Genomic DNA, 12,040 nt, shown 5'->3' with positions numbered 1-12,040 from the left:
GTTTTCTATGAAACTATGTTTCAATAATTCAATTCAGTTCATTACTATGCCTATTTTCTTTTTGCTGCCTTCTGAAACTTTTGCTGCAGCCAAAAATGTTGATTCCCGCCTTCTAAATGCAACTGGATGCATTACATCTTTAATAACGACGCTTCTTAATCCTGAGCAGAAAAGTGCATCGCTCCGACTCTCGCTAGAAATGAATGCTGAGGCTCTCCACACTCCGCGGGATTGGCTGTTTGAAGCACGTGCTTCAGAATTAACCGCAAACTCTTGTTCAAACTCTGAGACGACAGTACGTTTATATCAAGCCTTGTGAACCTGCTGATCCTGATCTAAAACTCGCTTGTTTGTCTCACTTAACGCTAGAACTGTTGTGGTTTTCAGCATTCTCTCTTTTTTTTTAAACTTTAAGCAAACAAAAGAATTAAAAAGCCGTAAGACTTCTACTGATTGCACGAGGTACTGTAGTGTAGTGTAGTACTCACTGGTTGAGTAATAATTTGGTTAGCTCCATGTAATACGGGCTTGGAATGGGAGTGAAAGTTTCTAGTTTTCTCTCCTGTTCTCGGATCTCCTCTAGTTTGTCTGGAAAAGAAAAGATCATCTGCGTTTAGATATTATTTCAGGAAAGAGGGTATTTCAGCACAGACGGGACTTAACTTACCGGTGTCCATCCATTCTGGAGGAACTATCCTGCATTTCTGTCTTTGTTTAAGATTGAGGGCCAACCACACAGGAACTTCCACTGGCAGCCCTGGGTTAAACGGACCCAGATCTCCCTAAAGGTTTGTTAATACATCAAAACTGAGTCATGCATTTCATGCAGTTATTAATGAGTGTGACGATTAAAATACTACACAATATTTAATACACTGAGAAAATAGAAAAAACGTGTCTCTAATTATTTGGATTAATCTGTTAGACATAAGTATTGATTGACATTTAGGGGAAACATACTGCTTACTCCATTTTTTCATAAGATGCGTTATTGCTCGCTTTAATTCAATGTGTCATCTGCTTCAACTGTTTATTATTTAATGTACGCTAAATATTAACAACCCCCGGGCCAGTATTCCCTTTTTAGAAACACTGAATGTATTTTCAGCTAAATCTAGATATGAAATCATACTTTAACCATACATGTAGGTGCCAATTTTGCAGAGAAACTTTCTAGTTTCTCACCAGGATTGGCAGCTCTGTAATGCTATTCCAAACGTACGTTTATGTTCAAGATTAGAGACAGCTGTAGCTCTAGAAAGAAATTAAATGATGAAAAAACAACAGTTTTAATAAGTCATTAACTAATACTAATACTCTCAAGTCTCACTGCATTTCAACCAGTTCACAGGCTCTCACAACACACCTCGTATTTCTCACGCTGAGAAGTAAGGGATAACTTAAACAAAAGTTGACTACTGTAGAGTTGGACGACCAAAAACATTCGAAGTTAGTAGCCACAATATCCTTGCCTGTCAAGCCATTTTTTATGCAACGCAATGACGGATGCATTTCTTTGCAGGTCACCATGGTTAACGATGGAAGAACGATGATTTCAAGCATCACTCTCCTTTTAACATGTCAAGTCTGTCATTCTAACCCAGTCAGCCTGACATAATGATCTCCAGCCTTGTGCTCGTCAACATTCTCACCTGAGTTAAATTAAGTTCATTTTCATGGCAAAGAAGGACTTCAAGGCAATTCATCTGATCACTCTTCATAACATTCTGGAGTATATGCAAATTGCTATTACAAAAACTTAAGCAGCAACTTTTCCAATTTCCAATATTTATGTAATTCTCAAAACTTTTGGCCATGACTGTATAGTGTTAATGGGCGAGAGTTCAATAGCTGTATTGAGAGTTAAATGTCACCCACCAGCCAATATCAGAAATTAAATCAAAATCAGAAGTTTTAATAAAATTTCTCTTTCTCTCTCTCTCTCTCTCTCTCACACACACACACACACACACACACACACACACACACACACACACACTCTCACGCTTAGCTCAAGTTCTGCAATCCTACTGTATGTGTACACAGCATGTACATTGCACACTGCTGTTCAGTTGGCTTGTTTGCAGCCAAATTAGTTTTTACGTGTTATCCCCTAACTGTAATCTTACTCCGAACTTTTGCTAAACCTTGAGAACCCTGTATATGAGTGCTGACAAACAGAACGACACGGACTTAGAATACATTTCATACTAAAACATACTCTGGCTGCCAAATTTACTCACCCCAATCAAATAGATTTTGTCGAGACTGAAGTTCGGAATTATTTTTACCATCTCTTTCTCTGCGAGAAACTCTACCTCAGGCGGATCCATTCTGCTGTGGCAGATTTCCCGCGTACTCAGTTGCGTATCTATGACGTCAGCGAAGACCCAACCTCCTTCTTCTTTTAGATTTTAATGGTGGCTGCCATACAACTTCAAGGTTCATTTCCGCCACCTGCTGGTTAGGAGTGTGGTCCAAGTTCACCAAACCCTTTTCCTAATACCTGTATTTGTATCTAAATCATTTTCAGATAAAGCATTATCTGCCTGATGTTAAAGCTAATGCTATTTTTTTTATATTCAAAAACAATAACATACAATGTCATCAATAAAAAAAGAATTACAAATTACTACAAACAAAACAGCTACCAGGAGGTGAAAAAGTATTAAACTTCAAAACAAAACACACACACACACACACATATACATACATACCTTCATTGCAAATAACTAAAATTAACAAGCGTACTAATCAGCAAATTAGTAGTTTATACTGGTTAAAAGTCTTTAAGTTAAACAACAAATACAAATTCCCTATAGAGTGTTACCAATATATCACTTCAGTTACCTCATGTTCAGTGCTGGGCAAATTACAAAAGAACTGTAGTCCCTTACTAATTGGAAATTGTATAACGAAAATTGTAGTTAACAAGTCTATTTAATTCAATTTAGGTAACATAATCTGACTGTTACTTTTAGATATTTTTTCAATATTCTATACCATATTGATTTAAAAATATTTAAAAAAAGAAAGAAAATATATTCCATTCTTTCTTAAAACACATTTAACATTAGGGTTTCCCAAACTTCAAAGTCAAAAATAAGAAATACATAATAAATAAATAACAATATTATTAAAAACTGTTAAAATAAGACACGTGAGCACTAGAGAAAAAGCTGAAATATTTTATTTACTTTAAAGTCATAGAACCATCATAGAACCATGAACATGCAAACGTGTTAAATTATTGATATTTTAACCTAAAATCGAATTGGTACTTAAAGTAATCATTTCAAATCAATAAAGTTTTAGCAACACTTTATTTTAAAGGTGCCCTTGTTACACGTTATATGTACCATTACAACAATAAATTATGCATAATTGCATGCATGTAACCCTAATCCTAACCATAATCATATAGTAAGTACACGTAGTTATTTATTATTGCTCAGTACTTAAACATATAGTCACGCTCTAACAAGGACACCTTCAAATGATGTATTTTTGTCTACAATTCTGAAACCAGCAAGAATAATGAAGGTCGCTGGATATGACAAACACATAGCATTTCTGATTATGAGACTTATAATGTAATTACAAAAACTTGTAATGCAATCCAAATAGCACATAATCAGTTCCTCGTCATCTCTGCTTACGTTCATTACCTTAACTGTCAGTTAAAACTAAAAGTGTAATAATACGTTTTGCCTTCATTTTAAATCATACAATTTTGTACTAAAGAAATAAAACGTTGCTATCGTTCTTCAACAACGCAATGACTATTTTTTCATTTTTTGTTTTTTTAATAAAACTTTACAATCATAAAGACCTCATACCTAGGGTCTAGCGCTTTATTTACTAAAAAGTCTGAGCCAAAAATACTTTTCTTCCACCAATAACAGATTACTGCTGTGTTTCCAACGTAAAAGCAAATGATGTTTTATCAAACGATCAATATTAATTCGTACGCTAAAATTCAATATTTTCTTTTGAGCATTTTAAGTAAATAACCACACCTGTAATTTAACCTAAAGGTTCTTACCACAAAAAAAAAGGGATAAAATGATCACGTTTAGCAATTAGTCAAGTTAAATGAGACCAGTCTGATCTGATAGCATCTTATACAAACCACTGCATGGAAACGGGTATAAAACCTATTTGACATCGGTTTCCTGGAGTGACCTCGGTGCTTTCAAACCCGAGGATGCAGCACTTACAATATCCTATTTACTCTTTCACGAATCTTTCCGCTGAGCGAGAGAGTGCGTTAATAACAGTACTGAATACGGGTCAGAAATGCATTCCATTTAAGCACTGATGGTTCGGTTAAGTGGACAGGATCTCTGGATGGCTTCAGCATAGATGCAAGACGGATTTATTGATCTCGGGGTTGGTCCAGTCATTTCGTAAGTCATCCAGATGGTTGTCAAAGTCTACAAGACTCTCGTATGATTTGCTTTCTAGAAGAGCTGCGGTGATCTTCTGTGCCTCGATCCAATCTTCAAAGCAGTCACTGAAATAGAAAAGTTAGACAAAACATGAGCTTTTCTCCCTTTTAACAATCGAATTAAAAGACAGTATCATTAGCCGTTATCAAATTGTGGTTCAAAGTATAGACACTAAGCTTTGAAGTCACATAGTGATGGGTTACATACATACCTCATTAGTCTAATATAGGGTGTGATGGGATATTAACATCTGTTACCATGGGAAATTATGAAATCTAACATGTCCTAAAGCATGTGCGAGCCACAAGTGTAGAATTAGTAGAACACTTTTTAAAAGAGCGACAATTCTGTACCGTAATCATTGTGTTTAAAGTAATCAATTTATAAACTTATTCTCTGCCTTTCTCTCGTTTTCTTATAAAAGGATGCATTCATGTGCAACATGTTATAACCCCTTGAAGGCGTATAGGTTAGTTTTGATATATATATATACACAAAGCTTTAAAATAATGGCCGCTATCCACAAGCATTACCAAGAGCCAGGATGTAGGATGTTGTAAAATATGCTGTAATTTGTCTATAAAAAGAACAATTATTTTAAATAAGAATCGCTTAAAAGCAGCTTGCTTATAAAGTACATTTTGTACAAAATATATTAGTTGTAAAGTTTATATGAAAATGTAGCCATGTGCTGTAATATTGAAAACAACAAAAATGTATTGTGACACATTGTGGTATTAAGCTGATAATGATAATCGTAAATTAATTCATGAAACCAAGATTCTTTAAAAAAACATAAAAATATGTATTTGCACAGCAAAATAATTAATTGGGGGAAAAAATGAGGATCCAGAATCATATAGTGCAGTGCCTGAAGATCCCCACCAATAGAAAACAATGTTTTTTACTTTAATTGTAGCCTACTTTTTTTCAGTGTGCACATGATCAGTGTATACATGAAGCTAAGTAATTGACTGCAGAATACATATTTTTGGGTATCAGATGATTTTAAGCTCTACTTACGTGCTTGGCTCTCTGCACTTCCACTTGTTATCATGATGATCATAGATGAAGAGAACAGGCACAAAACACTCCATTGTGAATCTGCTGTTGTCCAACTATTGGTGACAAACAATGCAGTTTTACTGTGTTGCTGTATGACATTTTGGTTGTAATATAATTCATTCAAAACACCGATGTAATATGCAATTTACCATGATCATTGCAGCCTCATTGAAGTTTTCTGAGATTCTGGCGGCAACCTTCTCAGCTACCTGGTTTGGTCTGAAAAATTGGAAAGATCACAACATACCGTACACTCCACATACATACCATGCATAGCACATGAAGAAGCCCAAATTTTACCTGGCTTCCTTTATACGCTCATTTGCTTGATAATAGCCAGCAATGACATACTTGTTCGCTTTGCACCATGTATCAATCTAAGGAAAGACAGACGTTAGATCTATAAGTGCAACAAAGCATTAGGTTCATCTGATTTACAGTATACTGTAATTATAGGGACAGTCCTCTTGTCCTGCTGGAAAGTTCAGCGGTTTATGCTGAACTAGCGTGACTGTGCTATGCCCCAGTAAAACTTCAACACAGGATCATGATGCTATTAGTTTTGCTAGTTAAAATAGTAGGGCGTCAAGCTATTTTGTCTAAAGGTTACAGGCTAAAACCCCTTAAACAGTAAACCCACGATAAATCACTAACCACTGGTGCCTCGGTCAAGAAATTGGAATGAAATAATGAAACGTATCTGTTCCCAAGTCTCTGAGAAAAACTAACTTTTCCACGCACCCCCTTATAAAATTATCTTTTTCAAATACCTCTTTTGTAGGAACAAATTGTGGGCAAGAACATTGCAAGATATTGTAAATCATCTAACAAGCATGCTGAAAATTGACTGCACGTGTAAAATTGTGTTGAATATGACGGATCATATCATGAATCAATATCTGACACCGGGCCCTGAAGCTTTAAAACCCCAGTGCCTTTGACTGTGTTAAAGTGCTCTTGCTTAGTTTTCACTAAACAAAAATGTTCAAACTGAACAAAACCCTACAGGTTTTATAAATCTGAATATCACGAATAAACAATTCCAACATAAAACTACTGCGAGCATATCTAACTATAACAGCGGCATATATAAACGACTTATTGTTTACACCGTCGTTGAAAGCCAACAACATTGTTGCTGTAAACTGCTAAAAAACGACTAATATATAATGCATGACTGAGATATTGCAGGCTAAACATTAACAACACGATTTTCTATGGGTAGATTAACGCACAATAAAACGTACTTGAATTTTTACGTGATTTCAAGTGAATGTTACGTCAATTAATTATTCAGACCGACCGGTGATACGATTTAACTCATTTACTGAAAAGAAACGACAACAAATGTTTGCTGTCAACCTGTCACTTTTCTAACTCAACATTAAATCTCCATGTTAGCTAGTATTTCGTGACCATTCTAACCCTAAACATATACAGCTAAACACATTGCAGAATCGTCTTACCAACGTGAGTGCCACCTCCAGCATGGGGGCTAACGCCAGTGCCCCATGGAACAGAGGTACACAATCCACGCACAGCACCGAGTTTCTTGGGCTGTCCTTCTTTTTGTGTTTTTCAGCCACCAGCAGCCCGTTAACGGCGCGATGAGGGTATTTAGCAGCGTGCAGCAGCATCTTACAGTACGCCTGAGTGGTCAGTTTTAAGGACATGTTTACGTATAACAGAAAAAAAAAAAAAAAATAAAGCTATACCTCAACAGTATCTTGATGTCGTGATACTTGGGAACAAATCAAGTGTTTCTAAGTGTAAATACACTGTCTCTAAACTACGACATCTAATTAGAGTCCCTCGAACACGCTTTTGGTTCATTTACTACACGTCAACCGCCACCTCCATTGTGGATCTGACACACACAACTGACCCTGAACCGGCTGGTGTTTCCTGTCTCCTTATCATATTGTGAGCGGACATCCGGGAGCTGGTCCAGGATCAGAAGTTTCCACTTTCACAAAAAAAGATTCAGAGCCGAAAAAGCAAGCGATATTTATATTTAATGTTGCGTATAATATAATGTTATAGATTTTTTAAATATGAAACAATAAATTATTTTTTTTATTAAATATTTTAATGATTAAATAATTCGCCGGTCACAATGCTCTGCCCACCTACTTCCTGTTTGCGTCACTCGTTAACAGCCTCTATCCTTCCTTAAGCGTGCGGCGGACGTTGGCGCAAGGTTTGTGAGATATATATATATTGTTTTTTTTTTTTTGGCGATTTCTTTTTTTAATATATCTGTTGGCTCTATATTGTCTGATTGCTAAGTTTTTTGTGTTATTTTATGTGTCAAGCGAGCGACTGAGAGTGTTTGAAATTGTGTTAGTGACATTGAGACTGCTGCGGTTGGTGACTGATACTGTATTTCAGTTTTAGCTTTAGCGTTAGCTTTAGCGTTAGCAGCGTCACACCGGCAACTTACATGTGTTCTAATTTATCCAGCACAGTCCAGTCTAGTAAATCGACTGTAGGATATACAGTCACACTGTTTATTGTATGTATTAAATGCATTCTGGATGAAAATGACATGTTTTTGTTGTTTAACATATCCCAGCGACCATATGACCTTGCGATGTTAGTTAACCGGCTCATGCCAAAGTCAGTGTTTTGACATGATTGTGCTGCGTTAAACTATCCTCTAGGTTATTTAAACAATTATGACGAAATCTTAGTACAACTGTTGTGATTATCGTATCACTTAACGATTAGCATATTCGTAAAATGCATATTCACATATGGGTGCTTTTGATATCTTTTCCGGTTTTTTTTCTTTTTAATGAGCGATGAACTTAAATGATTTCCTTTTGTTGTACATTTGTTTTCTGCCTTGGTTTCCTATAATTATAGCAATGTGATGTAAGCAATGTCCTGTAATAAGCATTGTTTTGTTTTTTTTAAATGATAAATATAAGGATACCACAAACACCGTTCATCAACAATGTAAACAATAAATTTATATAAATGCACAATCAAACTAGATTTTGATTGTAAAGTACTGAAATTGGTAACCCTGACACCCGTTTCATAAAACAAGTTTACCAAATAAAAAAAATCACCCAAAACACCTTAATTTTGGTCAGATTTAGTTCCAAATTACATAATTTCTCTTAGATTTAGCTTGAAATTAAATGCACTGCTGTGACTGACTGGGTGTTTTAATAATGAAATTCATTGTCCTTTTAAGTTATTAGATTTTTGACCTACATTTTTGTTCAATTAGTTGTTGTTGGTTTTTTAAGTAGAGAGAAGGTAAAGTAGTTAATTTACCATTTGCTGTTTCTTACACAGGATGTTGGCAACTAGAGTATTACGCCATGTTGGTAATCGGGCCTTGTCCACCTCCATCTGCCTGCGTGGTGGACATGGTAAGCTACATGCAAACTTCACACATAATCAACGATCCACACTAAGCAACAGTGATCTGCGCTTTCAGTGAAGACTCGGCAGTTTCAGCAGAGGATAAATGGGTTTCCAGTACTAAAAACCGTACATTTAATAAATAATATTTATCGGGTTTGTATAAACGCATCTACTATTACGTTTTGCTAAGAAATTGTAAACTACGAAGGCAGTGTCGTTCAATTCTAGGTTAAGTACACTTCATATAGGCGTCCTACGGAGGATGCAAACTCTTGAGGATTCGACCTATAGAGGGCACAGCCTTTTAAACCAGACACAGCTGTATAGTGTTTTCCTTACATTGACCAAAAGTTCTTTCAGTGTTCAGGCGAATAAGTGGGACTGAACTGCACCAAACAATGACATGACACGATTAAATAGAGGTAGCACTATGGCAGCAAACATGTCTGCAGTGTGGAAGCATTGAAAACTGTCCAAGAAGCACTCAGAAATCATTATGAGCACTGAGGTCCATCTCCCGTTTTATCAAAGTAGAAGCTGAGAAAAAGCAAGAACTCCAACATTTATAAAAGTTTTGCAATCTTACTGTTGTTCTGTAAAATAAAATAAAAACAATCCTGAGACCCAGGACCCAAGTTTTTTTTGAATTGAGTTTTTTTTCCATGTCTTGACATTTTAAAGCATAAGAAAATTTTAAATGAAATGGGTAAAATAAATTTTGAAAAATGTTTGTCCTCTGTAGAGGACTATTTTTCAAAAAAATGATGATTGTATGAATAGATGTCAAAAAGGTAAAAATTGGGAGGTTTTTTAGGATGTTTTTTGCTAAACTTTGCTTAAAGCTGATTCTCAACTATGTTATAAAATGTTTTGTTTTATGCTAAACGTATTTACAAATTTCCCTAAAGTTTTTTTAACCCATTAAACACAATCTGTTCACAACAGTAATTTTTGCTATTTCATTTATGCAATGGTGGGGGGAGAAAAAAAAAACTAGCAAAATATATTGGTGGAAAAACAGCCTTCAGCCCATTGTTTCATTAAGTTCGGCTTCAGTTAACACACACACACGTAATGTGTGTGTGTGTGTGTATGTATAATTGCATCAAATTAAAATTTTATTAGTCCCATACGTACATGGTTTTTTTTGGAAATGTTTCTTACAACCGTCCAGCGTCGGAATGAGGAAAAAAAAATATATATATATACATACACACACACACACACACACACACACATATGAAGAAGACTATTTAAAATACAAACAGTTAACAAAAAAACAGTTTTGCTGGAGCGGTCGTGACGGCAGCCGACCTCAACGGCGCCATCTTGGATCTCATTCAATATATACAGCAATCCACATATTTACGTTAAGTAACAGTTGTTTTATTGGTCCTCTCAGGGGTTGCTAAGGTTGAGGACTACACTCTCCCAGCATACTTTGACAGACGAGAGAGCCCTCTTCCTGATATCAAGTTCGTGCAGCAGCTGAGTCCTGAGCAGAAGTCTCTAAAGGAAAAAGAGAAGGGATCCTGGGCTGCACTGTCCAAAGAGGAGAAGATTGCATGTGTGTGATTATGAATATTTTTGAAGACTTCTCTGTTGGTTCAAACTTTTGAGTGTTAATTGCCTTCTCTTAATGCTTGATCGCAGTATATCGCATCAGCTTCAAGGAGAGCTTTGCTGAAATGGAGCAGGGAACAGGAGAGTGGAAATCGGTAGTTGCAGGAATTTTCTTTTTCATTGGCGTCACTGGCCTAGTCGTCCTGTGGCAGAGGAAGTACGGTAAGTTTAGCTTGACTTCAACTATATACTAGTATCGCTGATTATCTCATCCAGGATCAGACTTGCATACGGTTATTAAATATGTATACTTTCTGTCTGTTTAGTTTATGGAGATGTTCCCCATACCTTTGACCCAGAATACAAGGAGAAGGAGCTTCAGAGAATGCTGGATATGAGGATCAACCCCGTTGAGGGCTTTTCGGCCAAATGGGACTATGAAAACAAAGCTTGGAAGAAATAAATTGTAGACCAGGCCCACCTCTTCTAACTAATAATCCAACGAAACAGACAAGTGTGCTGTTGTTTTTTTTTCTCCAGTTACTTCTGAATGATTTTGGAAGTTTGCTTCCTCTTAAGGTTATGGATCATAAATAAAAATCTGTATCAATGTGATTGTTTTATTATTTTGTTTGTAAATGTTAGTTTTGTAAAAGCTTATTTTAACAATCAAATGATTATTAGATAATTATTTAAAAATTGAAAAGGGAAATTAGTAAGTCCAAATTTAAAGTCTCATTTCTCCGAGGATCCGCAGCGCTGCACTTTCTGTATATCTATATGCATTTATTTTTAGCTTATTTGCTCAACAACTCGTTTAAGGATACATTTTTTCAGAAACCCTCCTTTGCGTGACACTATAATCTGCATTGATTGGTCCAATTTTATGCCTAACAAAGCAAGTTATCAAACCGAGTGATTTTCCCAAGTAAGACATGATCAACATCGCTGTCCAAAAATATAAACTTATCCCAGTCCCTGTCCTTTAACCATACCCTACTAATTTAATTAAGACCAATGCAAAAAGACAACTGGGTGGGCATTTTTTCTAATGTTTCATTAAATGCCATTTCATACTTGCATGCATGAAAGGTCATTTTCTAAAAACCATAATGGGCCAAGAAGCAAATGATCTGGATCAACTGGGTTAAATAAGGAACACAAAAACGTGCAGTGCTATAGTTACAAACTGCTAGATCTGATTATTTTTCATCTCTTTTAGAAGAAAACAAACACAACCCCCGGTATTTATTCAGTACAGTGACTAAATTAATGAAAACTAAAGCGTCAACAGATGCTAATATTCCCCAAGAGTACAGCAGTAATGATTTCATGAATTACTTTACTTCTAAGATTTATACTATCAGCTTCAGCTATAGTTGGGCTACAGTCAGCATCAGTGAGCTATAGATCCCATGAGCAAAAATTACACTCTTTCTCTATTATAGGAGAAGAAGACTTGTACTTGTTAAATCATCTAAACCAGCAACATGTATGTTAGACCTATTCCATCTAAACTATTAAAAGATTTGCTTCCAGAAGTCATAGATCCTATTTTGAACATTATTAATTCATCATTG

At 35.8% G+C, this 12,040-nt stretch overlaps 3 protein-coding genes across 3 annotated transcripts in view; 1 reads left to right on the top strand and 2 right to left on the bottom strand.

The window, feature by feature from the left end:
• The window catches only part of gins2 (GINS complex subunit 2), a 10,290-nt gene extending 7,912 nt beyond the window's left edge, over positions 1–2,378 (bottom strand). Inside the window, exons 1-3 of the mRNA XM_043264620.1 lie at positions 2,244–2,378; positions 668–782; positions 489–588 (exon numbers count right to left, since the gene is read on the bottom strand). Coding sequence (XP_043120555.1) covers positions 489–588; positions 668–782; positions 2,244–2,333 — 305 coding nt within the window. The 5' untranslated portion in view covers positions 2,334–2,378. The remainder of the gene's footprint in view (positions 1–488; positions 589–667; positions 783–2,243) is intronic.
• Positions 2,379–3,174: 796 nt separating this feature from the next.
• On the bottom strand, positions 3,175–7,417 carry emc8 (ER membrane protein complex subunit 8). Its single transcript, XM_043264936.1, has 5 exons — positions 6,983–7,417; positions 5,817–5,893; positions 5,666–5,735; positions 5,475–5,569; positions 3,175–4,516 (listed from the first exon to the last, which is right to left on the bottom strand). The coding sequence occupies exons 1-5, from the start codon at positions 7,187–7,189 to the stop codon at positions 4,357–4,359; spliced, it is 609 nt and encodes a 202-aa protein (XP_043120871.1). The 5' UTR covers positions 7,190–7,417; the 3' UTR covers positions 3,175–4,356.
• A 176-nt stretch (positions 7,418–7,593) lies between these two features.
• On the top strand, positions 7,594–11,075 carry LOC122363058. Its single transcript, XM_043264937.1, has 5 exons — positions 7,594–7,716; positions 8,826–8,902; positions 10,300–10,464; positions 10,551–10,682; positions 10,787–11,075. Exons 2-5 carry the CDS (start codon positions 8,827–8,829, stop codon positions 10,921–10,923), a joined length of 510 nt encoding a protein of 169 aa, XP_043120872.1. The 5' UTR covers positions 7,594–7,716; position 8,826; the 3' UTR covers positions 10,924–11,075.
• Positions 11,076–12,040: the final 965 nt, after the last annotated feature.

Source organism: Puntigrus tetrazona, chromosome 18, assembly GCF_018831695.1.
Source record: "Puntigrus tetrazona isolate hp1 chromosome 18, ASM1883169v1, whole genome shotgun sequence".
Taxonomy (NCBI): domain Eukaryota; kingdom Metazoa; phylum Chordata; class Actinopteri; order Cypriniformes; family Cyprinidae; genus Puntigrus; species Puntigrus tetrazona.
The sequence above is the reverse complement of the archived record's forward strand: the minus strand, read 5'-3'. Positions and strand labels throughout refer to the sequence as shown.